Genomic DNA, 27,909 nt, shown 5'->3' on the forward strand with positions numbered 1-27,909 from the left:
ATGGTTTAAGCAACTTTATTAAAAAGAAAAACCCAATGAATATGAGCTATTAGTTGACCAGTTAACCAACCGATTTGAATCATAATTCAGTGCCATGTAAAAGTGGAAAACAGATTAACTAATAGCTGTAATTATTTTTAAAAAGCAGTACTATAAATGAAATTTACAAAAATGATCTGAGTTAGTCCATTTGGGAAGGTAGGGAGACAGTAACTTCCATTTCCATTCTGCGCAAAACCAACAAAAACCTTAAGTCATTCCTTTTATTAACACATGCATAAAATACAGCGGATATTTTTAATTAATGCCAACATTATAACATCCTGTACCAATCCACCATTGATAACAAAGTTATGAGCATAAAGTAAATAAACTCAAATGCCATTTGATCTGGAAAAAAATGAAAAATGCTGTCCAATAACGCAGCAATCCTTTAACGATAGAGTTTAACTGCTGACTCATCCAAAATCACCACTTACAGCAACGAGGAATGCTTTTAGTCTCATAACCAAGTTATTATGACAGTATTGGCCACTTAACACATGCTCCATTTATAAAGGAGGTCAGAGTTTCAGATGATTGATGAAACTACATTAGAAATTCAGAGAGCTGGTCTTGTCGAAGCAGGAAGTACTAAATTCTCAAGAGCATGTGGATGGTGGGATGAAGGATGTGGTCTTATATGGGGGCAGCCAAATAGAAAACCAAAAATCAGTAATTTAAAGTTTATTCCAGCTATAATGTACGATATTTGAATTCCAAGGTATCACATTGCATATTTCTGAGTCCATTCCCGGGCTATTCTGTTATACCTGCAAGTGGAGAGAGGAAGAGATATGATTTTAGCTTTTGATCAATTTATATGGAACAGATATTGTACACACCAAGCCACAAAAATCTCTTCTGGCAATTAGACACGAACACAAGTGCATTGCTCAAGGCAATAGATTTTAGCACCAACATGGAGGTACAACTGAGATGTGAGATTTAACTATCTACTGTTAACAATGAAATCACACTTAAAAGCAGGGTGAAGATTAGGGCAGCAGAAGATATTCTCTTCCTGTTACCGATGAGACCATGCTGCATGTTCTGATAGAACGAGGGAGAGGATTCAGAAAGTACCATATTTCCATCTCCAAAAACGTGGAATTTAGACAAAGCCCAGAATTACAAACTGAGAGAAGAGCAATAGACGATTAGAGCAATTTACAAACAGAAGCACTAATGTTCCATTTACCGCCTGCAGCTCACTTCCCAGTATATGCTAATAGGTGATGATTATGTAAGACTACCCATAAACTAGTTTCACTTCCAATTCTAAAACTGCTCCATTGCTAATCCTCCTCTATGTAGCAAGATTCCATTTTTATTCAAATCTCTCATTTTCCCCTCTCTATAACTCTATAAAACGTATCCAATTTTGTTCATGGATCCTATGAAGTTCTTCAATAAAGGAATATTAAAAAAAAGAAAAAAATGGGTAACCCTTTGCAGCTCCAAACTCCAAATCAATCTCTGGAAATCTGTCTCAATTTTGAGAACTCTGACAATTGCAGTTCCTAAAAGTCTGGTTCATTCCCCTTAAGCATAAAACAATCCTCTGCATTCCTCTTCCATGTCACAATTTATTCTTACCCAGGACTCGATTTTGGAACTTTCTCTCTCCCAATCTGCAGGCCTGGCACTACCTAAAGCACCATTATATTGGCACTTTGACATCTATGCAGCAATTTCCACTTCTGCATCACCATAACTGCCCCTTAGTCAGATGGCTGACTTGTGAACTCATCAAAATGTAATATTTTCAGCAAGGTAAGGGAAGAAGTGTATGAATGCTGTCTCGCCACTTTCCTGACATTGCACACCCAACAATTAGCACCACTTCCAGTTCTCTCCTACATTTCAACAATTTAATCATACACACCTTTAATGCAATAAAATATCCCAAAGTGTATCACAGGAGCATTATAAAGCAAAAACGTTACACAGCCAAATGTCCAAAACCTTGGTCAGAGGTAAGTTTTGAGGAGGAATTAATGATAAAGAAGCAGTAGGTATAAGGAAGGAATTCCAGAGTTTTGGCTGCTGAAGGTGCAACAATCAACGATGGAGGAATTAAAATTAAGGACAGTCAAGAAATCAGAATTAGATGAGCACAGATAGTAAGAGGTTTGAGGGGCTGAAGATTAAAAAAGGGGGTGAAGTCATGGAGGAATTTGAAAGCAAATATAAGAACTTTAAAATCATGATGATGCTTATCTATCTGCCATTGTGGACCAGCAACAAGCATGATAGGGGAACAGGATTTGATGCAAGTTAACACAGGGCAGCGTTTTGGACCAATTCAAGTTCACAGAGAGTAGAATGTGGGAGGACATAAAAGAATTCTCAAGTTCAGAGATAACAAAGGCATGTATGAGGATTTCAGCAGATGTACAGAAACAATGGCAAGTAGTTAGACAATGTTACAGATGTGGAATTCAGCACTCATGGTGATGCTGCGAAGGTGGCCAGGAATACATCTCAGGATTAAGGGTGCAAACTGACTGGTTTAGTCTCAGATCATTGTCAGGGAAACTGCAGACTGAAGACAATGGTTTCAGTCTTCCCAATATTTCATTGAGTGAGCAGAAATTTCCTCCAATGCTGGATGTCAGATGAGCAATCTGATAATTCAGCAGTGGAGGGGTTGAGAGAGGCATTGGTGAGGTGGAGCTGGGTGTAGATGTGAAAATGAACAGAATGCTTTCAGATGATATCACAAGATGCTGCAAGTAAAGTGAGAAAATGGAGGGAGCCAATGAGTGATCCCTGGGGACAACCAGAGGTAATAGTGTGGGAGCAGGAAGAGACAGTATTACAACTGATTCTCAATATGACTAAGATAGATAAGAATGGAACATGGCGAGAGCAGCCCCAACCAGCTGGGCAAAAGTGGAAAGGATCGAGGGGGAGGAGGATGTAGTCAATCATGTCAAAGGCTGCAGACAGGTCAAGAAGGATAAAGAGGGAAAACCACATAACCACAGTTCTACACTAGTTATTCCACTCTCATATTTTTCACACAATGTGTATCATGCTGCAATATTTTTGAACCAATTCATGCAAAGTAAATTTTTATTTCTGAAATAAAATCACATTGTTCATTTTCACATCTACAAAAAGAGTTACAATTACAAGTTGCAATAAAAACTTGACACATACCCTCCCACAATACTAAAAAATACACCAGCATTTCACAGAAAATGCTAAAACAGCAGCTAGCATCATGGTCCAGACATATACTTTACAACTGTCTCTGGAATATCCATACAACCAGAACCGAGACTGAGCTGACTAGTGAGTAATATACTTCACTCCTTGATTCAACATGAGTCGGAGAAAATCCTAATTAGTTTCACAAATGATATTATAAACAGGCAAGAAGTAAAAGTGAACAAAACAGATTCACTTTTGGTCATTCATATTACTTGTACAAATGGAATGGCCAAACTAGGACCCATACACACTATCCCAATTCAAATCACCACTCATTTCTTGTTTCAACAGTTTTCATTTCTAATATATATTAATCATTTTAGCCTCTCTCACAATTTTGATCTTGTTGTGATCTTCTGCAACCATCATTTAGCTCTTCAAATCTCATTAGTGTCTTCCAAAGTTACCCAGTTTGGAATATGTCAACTTGAAAAAAAAAGCCTTCAAAAATTCAGTCAAAAAGTACGAACCATGATGTTATTTTGGGAATAAAAATCTATTCACTTTGCTGCATTTTATGGCTCTGAATTATTATTTTAATGAAGAACATTGTGCTCTTCAAAAAAAAACCTGGTAGCATGGTGTAATGACACCTTGGCTATAGATAACATGCTTGGTGCAACAAACAGGTTTTATGGTTGAGACTATTATTGTTTTTAATACAGTCAATGTTGTACTGAAAGATTTTATCATGGGAACCAATAGCTTAAAAAAGTCTTAAATGTACGAATCTTTTGTTTGTTTTAAAGGTGACTTAATTAAAATTATAATACAAAAATATATCAAAAACATGACCCAGAGCTGGGTCAATTTTAATTTCTTTTTGATACATAAATTCAACTTGTGTGTTTTATTATATACAGGCAATCCTCAACTTTACAAAGCTGGAGCTATACCAAATGACACAACATTTATAAATTGACACCCTGTTTCGAATTTACAACATTGGTTTGGACTTTATGATGCCAGTAAACAAGATCAAACATTTATACATCCAAATTGACATTGTATCGTCCATCTCCCTGATTCAAGACATTCAGTTGCTGGTCTGATGCATTTTCACTTGGCAAATCACTTTCTCCAAACCATTCTTAGATTTATATGTTACAATACTTATTGCCATATTACATTTTTATAATTAGTTTTAGTGAGAATTTTAAATCATAACTAACTCCATAATCTCAAGGAATAGTCTTTCTACAGACACTCCAATGTAAAAATTAAATCTCATTTTAGGTTTCTCTGTCCCAGTGGAAATATTTCTAACATCACAAATCTTTCCTCCAACTAAGGCATGCCATCGTTTAACCCACTTCGGGTGCCTTAATAATAATGTGCACCATCTCTATGTACAAAATACAACATATTGTTGGGCCTATGACCATCAACCAGCACTTATACTTTCAGCCAATTACTTATTTGATTCCAGAGGCAACTATTCATCAAGCTTCTTTCCAACAAGTGTTTATTCCCAATCATGCTCTTTTCTACAGAGTCAAATACCTGACAGTCCATACGGAACGGCACTGTCAGTGTATTCACATCATATGAACTACAGCTCCTCTAACAAGAAATCTCACCACTATCTCTGAAGGGCAATACGCACTAGCCTTAACATCCCATGAACGATAAGAAAATAAACTACTTGTGTCAGCAGCTTTGAGTTCCCATTCCCTCTACCCAAGCCATATCATAAAAAGGTCAAAAGTGGACTGAGCCCAGAGTAAAACAACTCAAATCCTAACACCTATTTACACTGATTTATGTCAACTAGCAAACTGTTATATTCCCTCATATATGCTTCAAGAAGCCTAATGAACTATCATATGAAAGTCATCTGAAAATACATCTACTGTATTTCATTCATCTATCCACATCTCAAAAAACTCCTTCAAAATGGTCAAATATGACTGATCTTCAAAATGTCCCTGTGGATAATTTTTATTAACTGCATTCACTTACCTTTTTCTTAAATCATGGATTCCAAGAATTTAGCCATAACTAATAGATCTGTAGTTAACCTGCAATTCACCTCATTGTTAGATGTTAACCAATGTTTAAGCTATACTAATATTTTAAGGTGGAGAACAAGATATGCCAATATTACTCCACAGGAAGGATTCTTAATTGTCAAATGAGACTTCAAATAAATATTGCTAGTTAAGGTACACTGCCGTTCGATAATGCTAATGTGTAAAATAAAATGCACGGGCAGAAGCGACAACCTAACAAATGTACCATAGGGATTCCACCAATAATCACCATGCTGAACATATTTACTTTTAAATCTGAGAATTTAAACCTAATTATTAAACATTTAATTGAGTTACCAGAACACCAGGATCACAGGACACCAGCAATTTTACACTCTAGTATTGCTGTGGAACACTGCCTAAAAAGGTCAGACACCTGGAAATCCACATATACTGATAAAATTATCAATTGACAATAGGCCCGTCATTCCTTGCTCCTCCTTTTCTACCTTGCTACCAAACATGCAATGTATGAGTTAGTTCATCTCTGATCATTCCATAAGCCAGCATGCAGAAATATTTAGTATTCAGAGAATCTTGCATTGGGCTTCAAAAGCTGCAAACACCTTACCCTACAGCATTGCATACTTTTCTGTCCATTCCCTTGCTAACCTGTTATACCTAGTAAGGTTGACAAGCACAGAAGTCAGACCTATAAATTAGAAGACTTTAGAACCATAAGACTTTCTCTAATTTTCCTGCACAGGAATATGGCTAGCTTTAACTTAATTAGCAAGAGCAAAAGTAAGCTATTAGGCAACTATCTCATAGTTTCATTATGCTTTTAACAACATGGTACAACTGTACCACTAAACAGGCAAAGTAATGTAGTATCACGCTCTCATATGGAACAATCTGCCTGAAATGCTAACTATTCCTTTCTCCAAAGATGCTGCCGAACTTGAATGTTTCCAACATTTTCTGTTTTTAATTTCAGATCGCCAGCATCCACAGTATTTAGGTTATCTTTTACAGCATCATAGGCATATGACTCACAAATTATATTTCTATTCAGATACAGGTAACAAAGTAGTACCTGAATTTATTGCTAGTTATCCCTTACACTACATTGTACAAAGCAGGATAGCTGCCTTTACAGTAAATCAAACTACACACTTCTCAGTAACCAGCACAGTGTCAGCAAGGAAAAGAACTCTAAGAACCAGGTAAATATAAAAATTCTTCAAAAACAATCCATGCCAAGGTTTGAGATTGCAGAATAAATACCTCACTGCACCCTCATGGAATAAATTGTCATTATGACCATGGCATGAATGGGCAAGGGGTAAGAGGAGAAATGATTATGGTACTATAACCAGCTCTTCTACTCTATCTAACCTCATATATTGCATCTTCTCCCTTTAGGAGTTGCAAATTCTGCAATACATCAACACAAAATGTTGCTCTTGTAAGCAAATTATGTTTATACTTTCAGCATTAAATAGGGAACATAGTAGTTATATAACCAGCCAAATAATCCAGTGGCCTGCACTAATGATCCAAAAACATGAGTTTAAATCCACCACAGCAGCTGGGAAATTAAAATCAGATAATAAATAAATCTGGAAAAAAACGTTAAAACATTTTCAGTAATAGTGACAACAAATCTCCTGGATTGTCATTTTGAAATTCTGGTTCAATAATATCCTCTCGGGAAGGAGATCTGCTGTCCTTACTGTATCAGCTTCACTGTGATGCCAGAGCCACAGCAATGGCCATTGACTCTAATCATGTCAAATTCTTAAATTAAAAAAACTGGATCACATTTGTAATTGATAATTACCACAAGTGGCGTCTGTTTAACAAAAACAAAAAGAAAATGACACCTTCAACTCACACCAGACAAACTGGATTAACAGACAAGGAAGTTTGACAAGGAATCCAATTCAGTATAATCCACTTCATCCAGTTAACATCATTAGTTAAATTCCATAGCATCAACTGCAAGTACATTAAGCAATTCCATTCAACAAAGTATCAAAGCTAACCACCAGTGTCAGAACCATAAGACCAATTGTTGTCTTAACATGCTTTTTAAAGCTACATTTTCTAAAGCATATACCTCTGTCTAGGAACACTGACCAGACTCAAAATAGAAAATCATTGGTTACCATCACCTGTCCATGAACTCAGCCTAATATTTTCAGGATCCACTACATTGGCCCCAGTTAATCTCCTCACCCTGCCATCTCAATCAGCATTAATTCTTTATACTGAAACACATACCAATCATCGTTCAATCAATAAAAGCAAAGTCTTTGCCAACCTATTTCTTGTTTTATACTAAAAAGCACTCAGGAATGTTGTCATTAGTCCTGAAAGCCATCTGATGCTCCTGGATGAGCAAAGTGAATGAAAGCAAAGGTACCATTAACATGCTTTGACAAGCATTTGAGCTTTGACAAAGGGTCATCTGGACTTGGAACATCAACTCTTTTCTCTCCTTACAGATGCTACCAGACCTGCTGAGATTTTCCAGCATTTTCTCTTTTGGTATCATTAACATGTTTGATTTAAGGTATACCCTTGTTTGAAAACATTGCCTAGAATTTGGACAGTACCAAAAAGGACGGTCCCCAGAAGTATCTTTGCTATCCAGCTGCTACCAATACACCTCAGTACTGTTTGGGGAAGGTTGAACACTGGTTTGGCATTAAACCCATACAGTCACTGCCCATTACTATCTTGGCATGTGAATCCATGCTATGATGAGTCAATTTCATAAATCAAGCATGTTAATTCTAACCTTGCTTTAAGAACATAAGAAATAGGAGCAGGAGTAGGCCATCTAGCCCCTCGACCCTGCCCTGCCATTCAATAAGATCATGGCTGACCTGAAAGTGGTTCAGTTCCACTTACCCGCCTGCTCCCCATAACCCTTAATTCCCTTATTGACCAGAAATCTACCTACCTGTGACTTAACCATATTCAACGAGGTAGCCTCCACTGCTTCAATGGGCAGAGAATTCCAAAGATTCACTACCCTCTGAGAGAAGTTGTTCCTCCTCAACTCTGTTCTAAACTGGCTCCCCCTTATTTTGAGGCTGTGTCCTCTAGTTCTTGTTTCCTTTCTAAGTGGAAAGAACCTCTCTGCCTCTACCCTATCTAGCCCCTTCATTATCTTATATGTCTCTACAAGATCATCCCTCAGCTTTCTAAACTCAAACGAGTACAGGACCAATCTACTCAATCTCTCCTCGTAAGTTAATCCCCTCATCTCTGATAGCAACCTGGTGAACCTTCTCTGCACTCTCTCCAATGCCAATATATCCTTTCGCAAATAAGGAGACCAAAACTGCACACAGTACTCCAGTTGCAGCCTCACCAGTACCTTGTACAACTGCAGCAAGACCTCCCTGCTTTTATATTCCATATAATATTTCATTCAATTTCTGAAAAATATTCAGCTTCCCCAGTGTGCAAGTGATCTTCTTTCAGGCTTCTCAGAGGCAGGCACTGGCCCTGATTGAGGACTTCTCCAAAAACCAATGCTGCAATACACGCTGTGGACTTTGGGACCTGGCTGGTCAGTCAGATTGCTTTCAGGAGTAATGGCAACTTTCCTGAGTGATTTTTAAATGGAATAAACCAAGCGCTAAAATCTATATCACCACAAAAAATCCCTGGATCATTTTTGAACTGCACCACGTATCCACTTCTACATACCATAGAAGCGGTTCCTACTTAGAAAGTGTCACACGGCACCAATGCACTGATGGCTACTAAAGCACCAAGACATTTCAAAGTTCTTAGAATTGTTCTACACAATATCAGTAACAAAAGTTTGGATCAAAGCTCTCACATATGGTATAACAATCATTCCCGCAAAGAGAGTCTTACACCTCATAACTGGTGCAAATGATAAGGAATGCGAGCTGAACAAGGCCTCCCAGAGCCTTGCCATTTCAATACTTCACTGGAAGATTTGCCCTAAACAACTTGGTCTTTTGAAGTTTGCTTCCAGTGGCAGTCCTTGCAGTAGTAAAGAGCCAGAGTTTAGGCAGAGTAGGAGACAGAGGAGTTCTTAAGAAATTGCACAATTTGCAAGAAATTGCATTTGAACACAATGAACAATGCTTCAGGTTCATTAGAAATGTCTGCAATCTGAACATACAGATGAATAGTTATTACACAACCTAGCTGGAACTGAACATTTGTAAGAATCAAAGCATCATGACTTGACATACTAGAAACTAAAACTTTCAAAGCTTTATTACATTTTAGCTCACCTTGATTGTTGAGGATACATTTTCCTCTTATTCAAATATTCGATACTAACACAGTACTCCAGTGCAGCCTTCATGCATAAAACTGCGACTTAGTTAATGTTCACCAAGGCTACCATGTCAAATGCATCAAAATATTACTGCTTTTAACATCTTTTGTGAAGTTTTACCATCCAAAGCATTGAATTTCATGTAAGCCATTTGACATTGTATTAAGTGAATTTGGGAATCAGAAGACTGCACATTGGAAACATTCAAGATTGACATTAAACAATGTTCCTTTTAAGGATACTCACTTTTCCCTATCTGTTTTGTAGATACGTGCAATCTCTGGCACTAACGGGTCATCAGGATTTGGATCACATAACAGTGAACAAATGGACAATAGAACTGCAAACAAAAAAAAAGCAATTACGCTTTATTCTATAATAGCAAACTTTATTATCTCTCTTTTGAAACATTTATATATTTGCTGTTTATTCTTATTTGACACTATCTTCCTCTGAATATGAAGCATGGTTTGTATAATATCCAAGTCAACATTTCTTCTTCAGAATGTTCTTCCACCCTTCAGTGTAATTTGCATTTGGAGAAAATATACTGAAAAATCTAAATCAAAATTGATATTCCATCAAATAATAATGGTTCAATCCATTTACTGCATTGCCCAATTCCTTTTGGAGGATTTTACTTCCAAAGTAATAGTACACAGTTCAGGACAGAATCACAGAATACCACAGTGCAGAAGAGGCCCTTCGGCCCATTGAGTCTGCACCAACCCATGTCCTGACCTGCCCACCTAATCTTACTTGTGAGCACTTGGTCCGTAGCCTTGAATGTTATGGCATGCCACGAATGCTCATCAAGGTACTTTTAAAAGGATGTGAGGCATCCCACCTCCACCACCGTCCCAGGCACATTCCAGATCATCACCATCCTCTGAGTAAAAAAGCTTTTCCTCAAATCCACCCTAAACCTCCTACCCCTTACTTTTAACTTGTGTCCCCTCATAACTGAGTCTTCAACTAAGGGGGAACAGCTGCTCCCTATCCACCCTGTCACATAGGCAAAGAGAAGGGGAAAAGGAACATAGTTGTAATTGGGGATAGTGGGCTAAGGGTATTGACACTGTCCTTTGTCACAATGACAAAGTGCACAGAAGGGTGTGTTGTCCGCCTGGTGCTCGGGTCTGGGATGTCACATCTGGGCTGCAGCGGAACCTGGAGTGGGAGGGTGAGAATCCGGTCGTTGTGGTTCATGCGGGTGCCGACGACTTAGGCAAAATGCAAACTGAGGATCTGGAGAGGGAGTATGAAAAGCTGTGAATGGAATTAAAGAGTAGAACCGACAAGGTGGTCATCTCTGGGCTACTGCCTGAACCGAGTGCAGACAGGCGTAGAGTTGATAGGATTAAGGAAATGAATGGGTTACTCAGGGATTGGTGTGGGAGGAATGGGTTTGAATTTATGGGGCATTGGCACCAGTATTGGGGTAGGTGGGACCTGTTCGGGCAGGATGGGGTTGGTCTGAACCATGCTGGGACCAGAGTGCTGGCGAATCGTGTAAAGAGGACTGTAGACGGGGCTTTAAACTAATTAGGGGAGGAGGGTGTGAGGGTAGGTGACATTACGGGGTCTAAAGTTAAGGAGACGGTACAGGTAAGGATAGAGGCCAAGGATGTCCCAATAATAGAGGGAGTAGGGGGCGTTACCATGGTTGGCGGCGTTCCAGCAAATAGGGTCCAGGTGAAGGCTGGGATGAAGGCGCTTTATCTGAATGCGCGAAGCATTAGGAATAAAGTGGATGAGTTGGTGGCGCAGATCGACACAAATGGATATGATCTGGTGGCCATTACAGAGATGTGGCTGCAAGGTGACAGGGACTGGGAGCTGAATGTCCAGGGGTATCAAGTGTTTAGGAAGGATAGGCGGGAGGGAGGGGGGGGGGGGGGGGGGGCGTAGCTCTGCTGATTAAGGATAGCATCAGGGTGGTAGCAAGGGATGATATTGGAGCCAAGGAGCAGAACGTGGAATCGTTGTGGGTAGAAATTAGGAACAGCAAAGGGAGGAAGACGCTGGTGGGTGTCATCTATAGGCCCCCAAATAATGATCTGGAGGTGGGGCGGGCTGCTAATAAGTGTGGCGTGCAGGAATGGGACGGCCGTAGTTATGGGGGATTTCAATCTGCATATTGATTGTTCGACCCATGTTGGACGCGGTGGGCTCGAGGAGTTGTTCTTGGAATGCTGCCGAGATAGTTTCCTGGAACAGTGTGTGTTGGAGCCGACGAGGGAGCGAGCTATCTTGGATCGGGTGCTATGTAATGAGGCGGGTAGAATTAGGGAACTTGCGGTGAAGGATCCTCTTGGGGAGAGTGATCATTGTATGGTGGAGTTTCTGGTGCAGATGGAGGAGGAGAAAGTGGGTTCCCGGACGCGCGTCCTTTGTTTGAACAGAGGGGAGTACGGTAGGATGAGAGAAGAATTGGCGAATGTGGACTGGGGGAGCGCGTTGGAAGGTAGGTCTGCTGAGGAACAGTGGAGGATGTTTAAGGAGATCTTTCTTGGTGCTCAGCAGAAATTTATTCCGATGGTCAAAAAGGACTGTAGGAGGAGAGGTAATCAGCCGTGGATAACGAAGGAGGTGAAGGAAAGTGTTAAATTAAAAGCGGAGGCGTTTAGAGTAGCTAAGAGTAGTGGGCAAGAAGAGGATTGGGAGAGGTTTAAATGTCAACAAAGATTGACAAAGAAGTTGATAAAGAAGGGTAGGAGAAACTATGAAGCTGGGCTAGCGCTTAATATAAAAAAGGATAGCAAGAGTTTTTATAAATATATAAAAAGGAAGAGGCTGGCTAGGGTGAACGTTGGTCCCTTAGAGGATGAGAAGGGGGACTTAGTGGTAGGGGATGGGGAAATGGCTGAGGTCTTGAATAACTTTTTTGTTTCGGTCTTCACGGAGGAGGATGTGAATAATTTGCCGGATGTTAGAGATGGAAAGGTGGTAGGACTGGGAGGTCTCGATGACATTACTGTTACTAGAGAGGTGGTGCTCGGCAGACTGGAGGGGCTGATTGTGGACAAGTCCCCAGGACCGGATGGAATGCATCCGTGGGTCCTGAAAGAAATGGCAGAGGTGATAGTGGATGCCTTGGTGGTTATTTTCCAGACGTCGCTGGATTCCAGGGAAGTGCCGGAAGATTGGAAAACGGCTAATGTTACGCCGTTGTTTAAGAAGGGTGCCAGGCAAAAGGCGGGGAATTATAGGCCTGTTAGTTTAACGTCTGTTGTAGGTAAAATGTTAGAATCCGTCATCAAGGAGGAAATAGCGAGGCATCTTGAGGGGAACTGCTTGATAGAGCAGACGCAGCACGGTTTCGTTAAATGGAAGTCATGTCTGACAAATTTACTGGAGTTCTATGAGGATGTGTCTAGGGCGGTGGATAGAGGAGAGCCGGTGGATGTGGTCTTTCTTGATTTTCAGAAGGCGTTTGACAAGGTACCTCACAAGAGGTTATAGCAGAAGGTCGAGGGACATGGAGTTGGGGGTAGGGTGTTAGCATGGATAGAGGATTGGTTGTCAACTAGGAGGCAGAGAGTGGGGGTCAATGGGTGCTATTCAGATTGACGGATGGTGACTAGTGGAGTGCCCCAGGGGTTGGTGCTGGGGCCTCAGCTATTTACCATTTATATAGATGATCTGGAGGAGGGAACTGAGTGCAGGGTGTCGAAATTTGCTGATGACACCAAAATTGGTGGAAAGGCAAATTGTGCGGAGGGTGGTGAGAGTCTACAGAAGGATCTAGATAGGCTGGGCGAATGGGCCAGGAAATGGCAAATGGAATTTAATGTTGGCAAGTGCGAGGTGGTCCACTTTGGTAGGAATAATGGTAGGAAGGATTATTACTTACGTGGAGAAAAACTGCAGCAGGCGACGGTGCAAAGGGACCTCGGGGTCCTTGCGCATGAGTCGCAAAAAGCCAGCTTGCAGGTGCAGCAGGTGGTCAGGAAGGCTAATGGGATGCTGGCCTTCATAGCAAGGGGGATTGAATATAAAAGTAGGGAGGTCTTGCTGCGGCTGTATAGGGCATTGGTGAGGCCGCAGCTGGAGTACTGTGTGCAGTTTTGGGCGCCGTACTTACGCAAGGATATTTTGGCCTTGGAGGGAGTGCAGAGGAGGTTTACTAGGCTGATGCCGGAGTTGAGGGTGTTGAGCAATGAGGAGAGGCTGAATAAATTAGGCTTGTACTCGTTAGAGTTTAGAAGAATGAGGGGAGATCTCATTGAGACGTATAAGATGATGAATGGGATGGATAGGATAGAGGTGGAGAGACTCTTCCTGCTCTGAAAGGATAGTAGGATTAGGGGGCACAGCCTCAAGATAAAGGGGGGGCGGTTTAGAACGGAGTTGAGGAGGAACTTCTTCACTCAAAGGGTGGTGAATCTCTGGAATTCTCTGCCCGTTGAAGTGGCGGAGGCTACCTCGCTAAATATTTTTGATGGGTTGATGGGTTTTTGATGAGAGGGGATTAAGGGTTATGGGGAGAGGACGGGAATGTGGAACTGAGCCACAAAAGATCAGCCATGATCTTACTGAATGGCGGGGCAGGCTCAAAGGGCTAGTTGGCCTACTCCTGCTCCTATTTCTTACGTTCTTATGTCCCTCACAATCTTCAACACCTCCATCAGGTCACCCCTCAGTCTTCTCTGCTCCAACAAAAACAACTCAAGCCTTTCCAACCTCTCTTCATAACTTAAATGTTCCATTCCAGGCAGCATCCTGGTGAATCTCCTCTGCAATCACATCCTTCATATAATGCGTCAACCAGAACTGCACACAGTACTCCAGCTGTGGCCTCATCAAAGTTCTATACAACTCCATCATGACATCTCTGCTTTCGTAATCTATATCCTGACTGATAAAAGCAAGTGTGCCATATGCCTTTTTCACCACCTTATTTACCTGCCTTTCCACTTTCAGAGATCTAAGGACAAACACACCAAGGTCCCTTTGTTCTTAGGAACGTCCCAGTGTCAGACCTTTCATAGTATACTTCCTTGTCAAATAACTTCTTCCAATGTGCATCACCTCACAAATTCCATTTGCCACTTATCCGCCCATTTGACCATCTGGTCTATATCTTCCTGTAACCCAAGACACACAATCTCACTGTTAACCACCCGGCCAACCTTTGTGCTATCGGCAAACTTACCGATTCTACCCCACCCACATAGTCACCGATGTCATTTATATAAATGATGGACAACAGGGGGCCCAGCACGGATCCCTGTAGCATGCCACTGGCCCCTAGCCTCCAGTCACTAAAGCAGCCATCTGTCACCATCCTCTGTCTCCTACTGCTAAGCCAATTATGAATCCACAGATTCCAAAGATCTCACTAGCAAGTGCTCGTGAGATTATTCAATTACGTGATACCCTAGAATTAATTTGCTGTTCAGTTATTTATACAGCAGTAGCCTCAACCCACTTCATGCTGAATGGTAACTTTGTACCAAGTTTCACTTAAACAAGGTATAAATGAATCTTCTATACATTACCCATTTCTTCTGTGTTCTCAAGAGACTCACACTTTTTTTGTGTTTTCATATTTAAGCCACTGCAAGTCAATGTAAAAAATAAAAACTGCCACTTCAGATCCGTGTTGAGGTGGCTGAACTCATCCCAAAGTTTACATCTAAACTTCATTGTAAGGGGTACAGAGAAGAAAGTCTGTGACACCAAATTACTGCTAGCCTATTGTGAAGGAAAAACTGCGCAAGTTTCTGGACAGCAAAGAGCACCTGAAGAATTTTCTCCTGTTTGTGCTTCATGGCAGAAGATTCAATAGAAAAAAGCAGACTAGTGAGAAAACAATATTGGATAGTCACGGGTTACATAGTAAAATAGCTTCCATTTGGAACAAAATAAAACTTGGGAGTAAAAGATACAAGCAGAAGTCATGCAACTTTGTCGGAGGTCTGATGAAAATCTATTTGAGAAGCATTAAAGTACACAATGTAATGCTGATACTCTGGTGACATAACGATCCTTCTACTTCATGAAGTCAACTTCTTAAACATTTAGACTTCAAGCCGATATGTGGCTTAATCTTTTGTTTGAAGTAATTTGGAAATTGGAATGTGTTTGTACTTAGAACAGAAGAGAGAAACAACAGGAATAAGTTCAACTGCCTGAGCCTGCTACACCAATCCATAAAATGAAGGCTTGTCACTTACCTCAACTCTACTTCCCTGCACTGTCAGAAAGCTCAATTTCTTTAAGTCAAAAATTTAATCAATTATCTTGAATATACTCATCATCTGAGCACTCAGCTCTCTAGGGTACAAAATTCCAGAGATCTTTAATCCTCTGAATGAAGAAATCTTTCATTCCGGTTCTAAATGGCCAACCTCTTATTCTGAGGCAGTGATCCTAGTTCTAGATTCTCCAACCAGTAAAAACATCCCCCCACCATCCACGCTATTAAGATAACAGAATTTTATACAATTCAATTAGAGTTCATTTCATTCTTCTGTTCTAGAGAATATAGACCTGGTCTACACAAATCTCTTCTTGTAAGAGATTCTTGAAATAACAGAACTACCCGTGAATATTCACTGCAAACCTCCAAGGCAAGGTACAGGCAAGTTCGGAAAGGAGACCAAAAATGCATGTAAATAAGGCGTTGCACAATGGTAATGATTTATTCCCTTCTGTGCTCCATTGTAATAAAGGGTAAACTACCATTTGCTATACCTACATGTCAGCTTTCTGATTCACATAACAAGGTTATTCAGGTTGCATCAATTAACATCGCCCAGTGTCTCTCAATTTAATATCATACATGTTCACTTCCAAAATGGATAACTTCAAACTTTCCCAATTATTGTCCCTGTACCTTGCTAAACACTAGATACATGGATGACATTTTCTTCCTTTGGACTCATGCTGAACAATCACTGAAACAACAATATGATGACATCAACAAGTTCCATCCCACCATCAGACTCACCATGGACTACTCTCTGGAATCGGTTGCATTCTTGGACATGTGCATCTTCATCAAAGATGGTCACCTCAGTACTTCACTGTACTGCAAGCCCATGGATAACCTCGCAATGTTCCACTTTTCCAGCTTCCACCCAATACACATTTAAGAAGCCATCCCCTTCAGGCAAGCCCTCCGTATACACAGGATCTGCTCAGACGAGGAGGATCGCAACAGACACCTCCAGACGCTAGAAGATGCCCTCATAAGAACAGGATATGGCGGTCGACCCATCGATCGACAGTTCCGATGCGCCACAGCAAAAAACCGCATCAACCTCCTCAGAAGACAAACACGGGACAGAGTACCCTTTGTCATCAGTATTTCCCCAGAGTGCAGATGCTACAACATCTTCTACAGAGCCTTCAACATGTCATTGATGAGGACGGACATCTCGCCAAGGCCACCCCCACTTCTTGCCTTCAAACAATCGCACAACCTCAAACAGACCATTGTCCGCAGCAAACTACCCAGCCTTCAGGAGAACAGTCACCACACAACCCTGCCACAGCAACCTCTAAGATGTGCCGGATCATCAACATGGATGTCATCATCTCACTTGAGAACACAATTCACCAGGTACATGGTACATACACTTGCAACTCAGCCAACGTTGTCCACCTGATACGCTGCAGGAAAGAATGTCCCAAGGCATGGTACATTGGGGAGACCATGCAGACGATATGACAACGGATGAATGAACACCACTCGACAATCACCAGGCAGGAGTGTTCTCTTTCTGTTGGACTTCAGCAGTCACGGGCATTCAGCCTCTGATCGTCAATAAGCATTCTCCAAGGCTGCCTTCATGACACACCACAACACAGAGTCGCTGAGCAGAAACTGATAGCCAAGTTCTGCACACGAGGACAGCCTCAACCAGGATCTTGGGTTCATGTCACACTATCTGTAACCCCCCACGACTTGCCTGGACTTGCAAAATCTCACTAACTGTCCTGGCTGGACACAATACACATCTTTTTAACCTGTGTTTAACCCTCTCTCCACTCACACTGGCTATATCTTTAAAACTTAATTACTTATAAACACTCTCATTCCAACCATTATTTTGTAAATTGAGTTTGTGTCTTTATATGCCCTGTTTGTGAACAGAATTCCCACTCACCTGATGAAGGAGCAGCGCTCCAAAAGTTTGTGCCACCAAATAAACCTGTTGGACTTTAACCTGATGTTGTGAGACTTCTTACCATGTTTTTGACCACTTAGCCATCTATATCCTTTTAGTGATGCTTTGTGATCACTCCACAGCTTACTTTCCTATCTAACTTTGCAAATTTAGATTCAATGCACTGGATCTCAATCATTGTCAAGATCTAAGCATTGATCCTTGCAGTGCCCCTCTAGTTACCTCCTGCCAAAGCAATAATCAGGCACTTATTCCTTTGTTCCAGGTTAATATATTATCTTCATCCCATGAGCATTAATTGCATTCTAACTTTGTGTACCATCTTCACAAATATTTTTTGAAAATCCAAATACAAACGCTTGCTGGTTTCACAATTATCCTTTTTATTCATTCATGGGATGTGGGAGTCACAGGCCAGACCAGCATTTTTAGCCCATCCCTAACTCCTATGGAGAAGTTGGTGAGCTACCTTCTTGAAATTCTGCAGTCCATCTGGTATATGTACATTCACTGCGCTTTTAGGGAGGGGGTCCCAGGATTTTCACCCAGTGACAATGAAGGAAGGCTGACACAGTTCCAAGTCAGGATGGGGTGTGGCTTGAAGAGGAACTTCCCGGTGGTAGTGTTTCCATACAGTTGCTGCCCCATGTCTGTCTAGGTGGCAGAGGTTGTGGGTTTGGAATATTTGGTCAAAGAAGTCTTGGTGAGATGTTGCAACGCTTAATATAGATGATACACATTTGCTGCCACTGTGCATCAGTGGTGGAGGGTGCGAATGTTTAAGGTGATGGCTGGAATGCCAATCAAGCAGCTATTTTACCCTCAATGGTAAGTTTCTGGAGTGTTGTTGGAGCTGCACTCATCCAAGCAAGTGGAGGGTATTCCATCACACTCCTGAGTTGGGTCTTGTAGGTGGTGGACAGGCTTTGGGAAATGAGTTAATCTCCACAAAATTCTCAGCCTCTGATCTGCTCTTGTAGCCACAATATTTACATGTTGGTTGAGTTCAGTTTATGGTCAATGGTAACACCCAGGATGCTGACAATGGGGGATTTATTGATGGTAATGTCATTGAATGTCAAGGAAAAAATGGACAGATTCTCTTTTGTTGGAGAATGGCCATTGCCTGGCATGTGTGGCACAAACATTACATTTTATACCAAGCCCAAATATGATCTAGGTCTTCCTGCAAATGGATAAGGACTGCTTCAGTTTGAGGAGTTGTGAATGGTGCTGATCTTTGTGCAATCATCAACGAACATCCCCACTTTTGCCTTATAACTGGGGGGGGGGGCAGGTCATTGATGAAGCAGCTGAAAAGTGGTCGGTCATAGGGCACTACTCTGAGGAACTCCTGCAACAACATACCTGGACGGAGATGGTTGATCTCCAACATCCATAGCCATTTTCCTTTGTGTTAAATATGACTCCAAATAGTGAAGTTTTCTCCTTGATTCCCACTGATTTGTTTTGATAGAGCTTCTTGATGTTAAGCGCGTCATGGGCAATCACTTTCACTGAATACGTGACGTTCAGTTCTTTCATCCATGTGTGGATCAAGGTTGTAATAAGGTCAGGAGTCACTTGGCCCTGGCAGAACCCAAACTGAGCATTGGTGACGATTGACATCATTGTCGATGACACTTCCTCTGTTACTCTAATTTTCGAGAGTGGTCCGAACAGGCAACAATTGGCTGGGTTAGACTTGTCCTGCTTTTTATGGTCAGGACACACCTGGACAATTTTCCACGTTACTGGGTAGATGCCAGGGTCCAGTGGAACAGCTTGACAAGTCTAGTCTTGAAGCGCAAGTCTTTCGAATAATTGTCGGAATGCTGTCAGAGTCCATAGCTTTCACTGAATCTAGTACCTTCAGGCATTTCTTGACATCATATGGAATGAATCAAATTTGCTGAAGACCGGCATCTGAGATGCTGGGAACCTAGGGAGGAGATCGAGATGGATCATCCATTGGGCACTTCTGGCTGAAGATGGCTGCAAATACTTCAGCCTTGTCTGTTGCGCTAATGTGCTGAGTTCCTTCATCATTGAGGATCAGGCTATTTGTGGGGCCTCCTCCTCCATTAATTGTCCACTGCCATTCAGAATGGGATGCGTCAGGACTGCAGACTTTATATCCGATTCCTCTGTGGGATCACGGAGCTCTATCTCATGCTGCTCTTGCTGTTTGACACCATGTAGCCCTGTCTTGTAATGTCACCAAGTTGTCAACTCAGCTTGTTTGCCTGGTGCTGCTCCCAGCATGCCTTCCTGCATACTCCAATGAACCTGGGTTGATCCCCCTGCTTGACGGTAATGAGTGGGGAGTATGCCAGGCAATGAGGATACAGATTGTGTCATCTGCTACTGCCCCAAGGTGCCTGATGGATACCCAGCTGCGTTCAACATGGAGGAGGACGGACTCCCCACCTGAGACGGGTGGTAAGTGGTAACCGGCAGGAGGTTTCCTTGCTAAATTAAGCACTTTAACATGCAGATTACACTGCGCAATGGCTTTAGAGATGCACCATTAATAATGAGTTAAGAATTGTGATGCTCTATAAATTGAGAGGAGGCAGTGGCATTTTGGTCTTGTCAGTGGGCTAGTAATCTAGAGGTCCATCTAATGCTCTGGGGACGTGGGTTCAAATCTCACCACAGCAGCTGGTGGAATTTAAATTTAATTGACAAGTCTGGAATTAGTCTCTATGATGGTGACCAAGAAGCCAGTGATATATTTATTCACATCACTAGTAGGTTTATAATAACACTGCAATGAAGTTACTGTGAAATTGTAGAGGGGGTGAGAACCAATCCGTCCCCAGATACCGAGAACAATGCAGTTTGGATTGACGGTAATAATTGGCAGCTCTGGGTTAGATATTAGAAACAGGGAAAAGTTTTGTAATGTCTGCACGCTTGTCCTTTTACAACAAGATGTGACTACCTCACAGTCTTGCCATAGGGATTTGGCTAATCAAGAAGTCTGTTGAGAAGTTGTGACATAATAAACTGACAGTAATTGGAGATACCAATAAAAAGTAAAATATCCTAACTTTGAGAATCATTATTAAAAATGTTAAGCTTCCCTATATTTACACCTTGAGAGTCAATTATCTTTGTCTGTTTAAATTTACATATCTGTGGTCACTGCAGCTGTTGAGATAGTGGTACAGTAAGAGGTCTCACAACACCAGGTTAAAGTCCAACAGGTTTATTTGGTAGCACAAGCCACATAAATAAACCTACTGGACGTTAACCTGGTATTGTGAGACTTCTTACTGTGTTTACCCCAATCCAACGCCAGCATCTCCACATCAGAGATGGTGGATACGAGGGCTGCCAGTCAAATTGGAAGAATGATCCAGTCAGCTGAGGTAGAATAAATGTGCTTGTTACATTTGCCTAGGTTAGAATAAATTTGACTATGAATAAGTGCAAATAATGCACTGGGGAGGTGTTACAAACTTGTGCAATGCACACAGAACATAATTAACAGAACCAAAAAATTGTAGTACAAAACATTAGTACAAAAAAAAGTTCAACATCCAACATAATTGATAAACTCCTTTCAGTTTGTGTAAAAGTTCTGAAATAATCTGAAGAAATCACACTTCAAATTTTATACAAAGAAAACCAAATGAATTTGATCCCACAAATCGGCAGATTGTGATGATTTGAAATTGCACCTCAACAATTTGCTGCCTTTTATGGGCTTAGTTTTTAACAAAACAAAAATATAAAATTTACATTCCACTTTATTTGGTTTAGAGATAACTTATTGTAAACTGGGGTGAAATATAGAAATTTTAACAGATTTGCAGGAAGTGATGCATCGACTGCTACTGTACTGTGTAACAAAATAGATTCAGATTCACTTTTGTATTAATCGGAAACCAGAACTGTTTCACTTATGAACTCATTAAAATTAGGCTCTTCATGCTGCTAAATTCTGCAATATTAACTTCTTTCACAAACACTATATGGGGAACACTAGCCAAGGCAATAATTTCTGCAGAATCTCGATGCAAAACTAAACATTCTAAAACAGTTGAATAATTAATTTTGTTCTATTCCATCCATTGCACATTGCAAACTCACATCCAACAACACAACTTTCTACTGGTGTCCTACTTCAAAAGGACAAAGAAAAGTACAGCGTAGGAACAGGCCCTTCAGCCCTCCATGCCTGTGCCAATCATGCGCTGTCACTAAACTAAAACAATCTTTTCTTGCACTGTCCAGGTAATTTGGATTAAAAAAAAATTTCTGCCATAGACTTAAGATAACTAGCTATCGATGGACTAAAACATTTCAATTTTGTACATGGTGAACTCTTGTGCTCTCTCCAGCATGGCTGTAGACACTCTGACTTCCTTAACAAAGATGTGTTTGAATACTCACCGTCTACCAACTTCATTACTCCTGTGTAAGGTTGCATTTGTTTCCCAGTCTGTGCTGCAATTGGCACTTCAGTTTGCCTCTCAAAAATAGGCAAAGAAGAAAAATTTCTGAGAAACCACATTTTCAAGAACTTTAACTCATTTCATCAATTAACTGTTATTTCCCTTTCACAACTAGAAATTAACAGACAACGTTCAAAAAGTGCAGGTGATGACCAGGCCAAATGCTGCAGGGTCATCTTTGTACTAATAACTAGTACAACTAATTGAAGTAACTTGCACAGCATGGACTATAGATTACATCCTTCAAAAATGGTAAGTTTTACTGTACCTTTAGAAATAGTTAATGCAGGAGACCACTGTGATCTTAGAATATCAAGACAGATGCTGCCATTACTGTTAATATTTGGATGATAAATTCTCGTAGTAAACGCAACCTGCAAGGAAAAAAGATCATTAGTCAATTTACACCAACACACACACGCACATAATGCCAGTACCTCATTGCAGATGTGAAAGTTTAGAGGGTTCATTAACTAGTGTCAAAAACATGCAAAATCTAAAAATGCAGACATGATTGTCGCCATATGAATGTTAAGTTGCCACAAACACCATGTCATAATTCAATAGTGTTAAAGAAAGTTAGTGAAATTGGAGATAATCTGGGCTACCAAAAAAGGGAAAAAGCTAACCTAGGGAATCCTGCAATTAACCGACAATTAACCAATGTTTTTTCCTGGCAGAGGTCAGAACAGCTAAAACGACAGACGTCCTCCAAGTCTCAGCTGATTGGGACCAATTGTGTACAACTGGGATCAGAACCATTTTTAATCTCAGGATTTAAGTCTCAGAACCTCTCAAATTCAACTCCACTTGGAGCAACAGACCAATTTACTGGAATCTTGCCATTGAACTCATTCCAGGTGCAGATCACTTCATTCAGTGATCTAATCAAGGGTTTCCCAGTCAGCACCCTCCAATTTTTCTTCCTCAAACAGAACGGTTCCTCAGAAGAGTCATATGGACTTGAAACGTTAACTCTGTTTCACTTTCCACAGGTGTTGACAGACCAGCTGAGTTTATTCAGCATTTCCTGTTTTTATTTCAGATTTTCTGCATCCACAGTATTTTGCTTTTTAATAAAATCTGTTATTTTCAGGGAAAATGCATAGTAATGTGAAATCCAAACTGCACCACAAGTGTCATTGAAGAGCTAAGCATTGCTCCACTCCAGAGCCGAGGCTACCTAAAAGATCCACATAAAGGTCTCTTTGAACCATTTCACCGTTATTCCTCAATTTGCCTGACAAGGGGTTAGTCAATTAGTTCATAGTTGTTAATTGGTTAATATGTTTGCCCACATCAAAACAGTCATTACATTATTAGCTGTGAAATTCTTTAGAACTTAGAAGGCACCACGTTTGTTCTATCTTTAAATAGAGTGGAAATTGAGAAATCAATAGGCATCTGTAGCCAGAAATAAAAATGATAGCCTGGCTATGAGTAACTTTAAAAACCACTTGCTGATTTTGCAGTGTGTAATCTATGGCTTGGTTGTAACATTTAACTATCTGATTGGTCTGCTACAGTAGGTACTGTCAAGGAGGAAATAATCTGGAATAAACAAAGCCAAAATGGTTCCATAATTAATCTGCTAAACTAAAGACAACATTCACTGCAGGATTAGGCCATGCACATTGGCAAAACCTGTACTAGTTAGCTGATCCCACCCATCTGACAGTTCAGGTGTTGCAATTCTTGGTTAGAAAACACAGGAATTGCTCCCATAGTAACTTATATGAGAAAGGCAGCATCAGTGGGCAGAACCTTGTTCAGCTGCAATGCCTTGCTCTACTTTCCCGCTATTCGATGCCTCTACTTTCTCAGAAGACTAAGGAAATTTGGGATGTCAGCTACAACTCTCACCAACTTCTACAAATGCACCATAGAAAGCATTCTTTCTGGTTGTATTATCACAGCTTGGTATGGCTTCTGATTTGTCCAAGACCGCATGGAACTACAAAAAGTTGTGAACGTAACCCATTCCATCACGCAAACCAGCCTCCCATCCAACGATTCTGTCTACGCTTCCCGCTGCCTCGGCGAAGCAGCCAGCATAGTTAAGGTCCCCATGCATCCTGGACATTCTCTTTTCCACCTTCTTCCATCGGGAAAAAGATACAAAAGTCTGAGGTCACATACCTACCAAGTTTGTTATCCACTTTGGCAGAAATAATAGGAGGGATTACTATTTAAAGGGCGAAAAGCTGCAGCATGCTACGGTGCAGAGGGACCTGGGGGTCCTTGTGCATGAGTCACAAAAACCCAGTCTGCAGCTGCAGCAGGTGATCAAGAAGGCGAATGGGATGCTGGCCTTTATAGCGAGGGGGATAGAATATAAAAGCAGGGAGGTCTTGCTGCAACTATACAGGGTACTGGTGAGGCTGCAGCTGGAGTACTGTGTGTAGTTTTGGTCACCGCACTTGCACAAGGATGTTTTGGCCTTGGAGGGAGTGCAGAGGAGGTTCACTAGGCTGATACCGGAGAAGAGGGGGTTGGACTATGAAGAGAGGCTGAATAGGCTGGGTCTGAACTCGTTGGAGTTTAGAAGGATGAGGGGGGGATCTTATAGAAACGTATAAGATAATGAAAGGGATTGATAGCGTAGACGTAGCGAGATTCTTCCCGCTTAGAAAGGATAGCAGGACTAGAGGGCACAGCCTCAAGATAAGGGGAGGGGGCAGTTTAGAACGGAGTTGAGGAGGAACTTCTTCACTCAAAGGGTGGTGAATCTCTGGAATTCTCTGCCCATTGAAGTGGTGGAGGCTACCTCGCTAAATATATTTAAGTCACGGGTAGATAAGTTTTTGACAGACAAGGGAATTAAGGGTTATGGGGAGAAAGCTGGAAAGTGGAACTGATCCACTACAGATCAGCCATGATCTTATTGAATGGTGGGGCAGGCTCGAAAGGCTAAATGGCCTACTCCTATTTCTTATGAAAGAATAGCTTCTTCACTGCTGCTGTCAGACTTCTGAATAGACTTACCTTGTATTAAGTTGATCTTTCTCTACACCCTAGCTATGATGTAACACTACATTCTACACTCTCTCCTTTCCTTCTCATAGTGCGCAAGAAACAATACTTTTCACTGTATGTTAATATATGTGACAATAATAAATCAAATGAAATCAAATCCATTGTCAAACAGCTTAATAGCCACTGGCCAGTTTCATGATTGTATGCTTTTTGAAGGACCGTGAACATCTATGCAAGTGCAAACTGAAAATAATCAATGCCTTTGTAAAGTAGGTGAACAAAAAAATCAATCTAAAGAGCAAAGCCAAAATTATTAACTTATTGCTTTTAGTGCAAGGAAGGATGCACCACATGAGGACCATAACTAACAAATGAGTGCAAAATATTATCACGTCACAATTGAACTGTGGTAAATAGTAAATCTTGAAAGTTAATGCTATAACTCAAGTGCTTTTTGAAAGAGTAGAGCACACAGCAGGAGACAATTTCCTCCAAGAACTTGGAAGATACGAATCAGTGACAGTCAGGAGATGGAATACTGCGTTACTGCAGCTCAGTTACAAGAAACACACGTGATCCATTTCTAAGTATCTACATTTGGAAATTTAAGACATGGATGAGCAGTGATCCCCCACTGCATCTGTCTTCCTTGTTATCCCTTTTTACTCTACTGCTCAAGTTTAAACACCAAATTGTCAGACTAGTCACATTTTAAGCAATGTTTGACCACTAATAATGATGAATGTCAAGTTATACTTACCTTGGGTGGTTTGAAAGGGTAGTCTGTAGGAAAGTGAATTGTCAAGAAAAAGACTCCACCCTGATATGGACTGTCATTCTGTAGAGAGAGAAATAAAAATTAATTTTACAATCCCTTAATAATTAATACTTGTGTATCAAACTTTGAACAAATACTTACAGGTCCCATGATTGTGGCTTGCCAGTGAAACACTAAGAAGAAAGAAATACTGGCCATTAGTATAAAATACAAATCAGTTTAGACTGTTGCATGCTCCATTAGCCAATATAGAGAGGTGAAGGGAAACTGCTGATGGTCTGTAGTCGTATCTTACATTCAACGTTTAGCTTAAAGATGGGGATGGGAAATTGCACATCACACATCACTGAAACATGCAATAGTCTGACAGCCAGTATCCCTAGTTTATGTTAGGTCAAGTCATTATCCAAATGATGGGTAGGATGTACCAAATATTTTCTAGCCACCCAACCAGAACACTAACAGCAAATATTTTGAACAATGTCCAGAGCGTGTTCCAGTTGAGATTTACGAACGACTTTGAATTTGAATGGTTAACGATTTATGACCAAAATCTTAAAACAAGTCACACTTTAAAGCCCAACCTTGCAAACACACACCAATGAATAGAACATTATCAAACTGCACTAAAGACAGATCAAACCATACAGTCAGAATCAAGTATTAGCACCACAAATACAGAAAATCAGAGCTGTGCTAGGACTAAACCTAATCTTGCTGGCATCTATTTTCATATGCCCCAAAGACAAAATTGGTTATGCAACAAGAGGAGCATTGCATCCAGTTCCAGTCATCACATTTAAGAAAGACGTGAGGGTCCTTGAGGATGCAGAGGAGATTTTACCCAGAATGGTTCCAGAGATGAGGTATTTTTGCTACAAAATAGGGCTGGAGAAGCTGGGGTTGTTCTTGTTGCAGCAAAGAAAACTAAGGAGGAGGTGCAGAAGATTGACAGATTTAGCTAAGGAGAACAAAAAAAAGCTGTTCCCATTAGGAGATGGGGATACAGATGTAAAGTTCTGGGCAAGAGATACTATGAAGAAGATCTTTCTGCTTTACACTGCAAGTGTTAATACCCGAGACTGGTTGCTCATGAGATTACTGGAATTGCAATGATTAAAAATTTCAAAAGGAAATTGAACACAAAGGAAATAAATTTACAGGGCTATAGGGATAGAGCAAGGTAGTGGGACTGACGGGATTGCTCTAAAGTGCTGACATTCAGTTAATGGACTAAACAACAACCTTCTGTGGTGGAAACATATCCTCAAAACTGAGAACTTGGATCTGAATCTGTGCCGGATTTCAGATCCAGCCCACTTCTGAGTCAGGCAGTTCTGAGATATGCAGCACCTAGCCAAACAAATCATTATTTTACTCATTTATTAATTAAAATTCATGCATGACAGCTTATAAAACTGTCCTTTTTTTGGATAACTCCAGACTTTTGGATAGCCAGGTTTGAGACATTATCTGTATCACAATATGAATAGAAGTTATATTATTGATACTGATCATAGATACAACTTTCCATGAATTTTGCAAAGAGGGAGCCATCAACTATAGAAAGAAAAAATAAAACTCAACACTATCACGAAGATCCTTGTCATAATTACACCAGGTAACTCTGGACTGGAGGCATTTCACTTCCTAAACCTTTGATTTAGATCAGAGACTCAACTATTCCTCTCCTGAGTGCCGTTAAAATAGCATCAAGGATCACTTTGAAATTGAAAACAGGCACAGGAAAACTTCAAAGAGGAGCTGACATACATTTACAGAATGAGGAAAAGCACACATGCTCACAGTTTCATTTGTTTGATTCCAGAAAATAACGTAAATTAAACAAGAACCTAAATACGAGATTCTGCAGAGTCATGCAGATCATCCTGGGCTGTAACACCAGGTTGCTGATTCTTTTGTGCCAATATATTAGGACAATGTCTATCCACAACATGTTCAAGGTAGCAGCAAGTAA

General features: G+C 40.8%; 1 protein-coding gene across 2 annotated transcripts in view; it reads right to left on the bottom strand.

The window, feature by feature from the left end:
• Positions 1-27,909, bottom strand: part of LOC145348109 (ubiquitin-conjugating enzyme E2 D2-like) — a 38,286-nt gene continuing 10,377 nt past the window's right edge. For both annotated transcript variants that reach the window (XM_080196258.1, XM_080196263.1), the window contains exons 3-7: positions 26,073-26,104; positions 25,914-25,991; positions 22,446-22,551; positions 9,817-9,910; positions 1-812 (exon numbers count right to left, since the gene is read on the bottom strand). In XM_080196258.1, coding sequence (XP_080052384.1) covers positions 767-812; positions 9,817-9,910; positions 22,446-22,551; positions 25,914-25,991; positions 26,073-26,104 — 356 coding nt within the window. In that variant the 3' untranslated portion in view covers positions 1-766. The remainder of the gene's footprint in view (positions 813-9,816; positions 9,911-22,445; positions 22,552-25,913; positions 25,992-26,072; positions 26,105-27,909) is intronic.

This window comes from Carcharhinus amblyrhynchos, chromosome 1, assembly GCF_965287045.1.
Source record: "Carcharhinus amblyrhynchos chromosome 1, sCarAmb.v2.hapA, whole genome shotgun sequence".
Taxonomy (NCBI): Eukaryota; Metazoa; Chordata; class Chondrichthyes; order Carcharhiniformes; family Carcharhinidae; genus Carcharhinus; species Carcharhinus amblyrhynchos.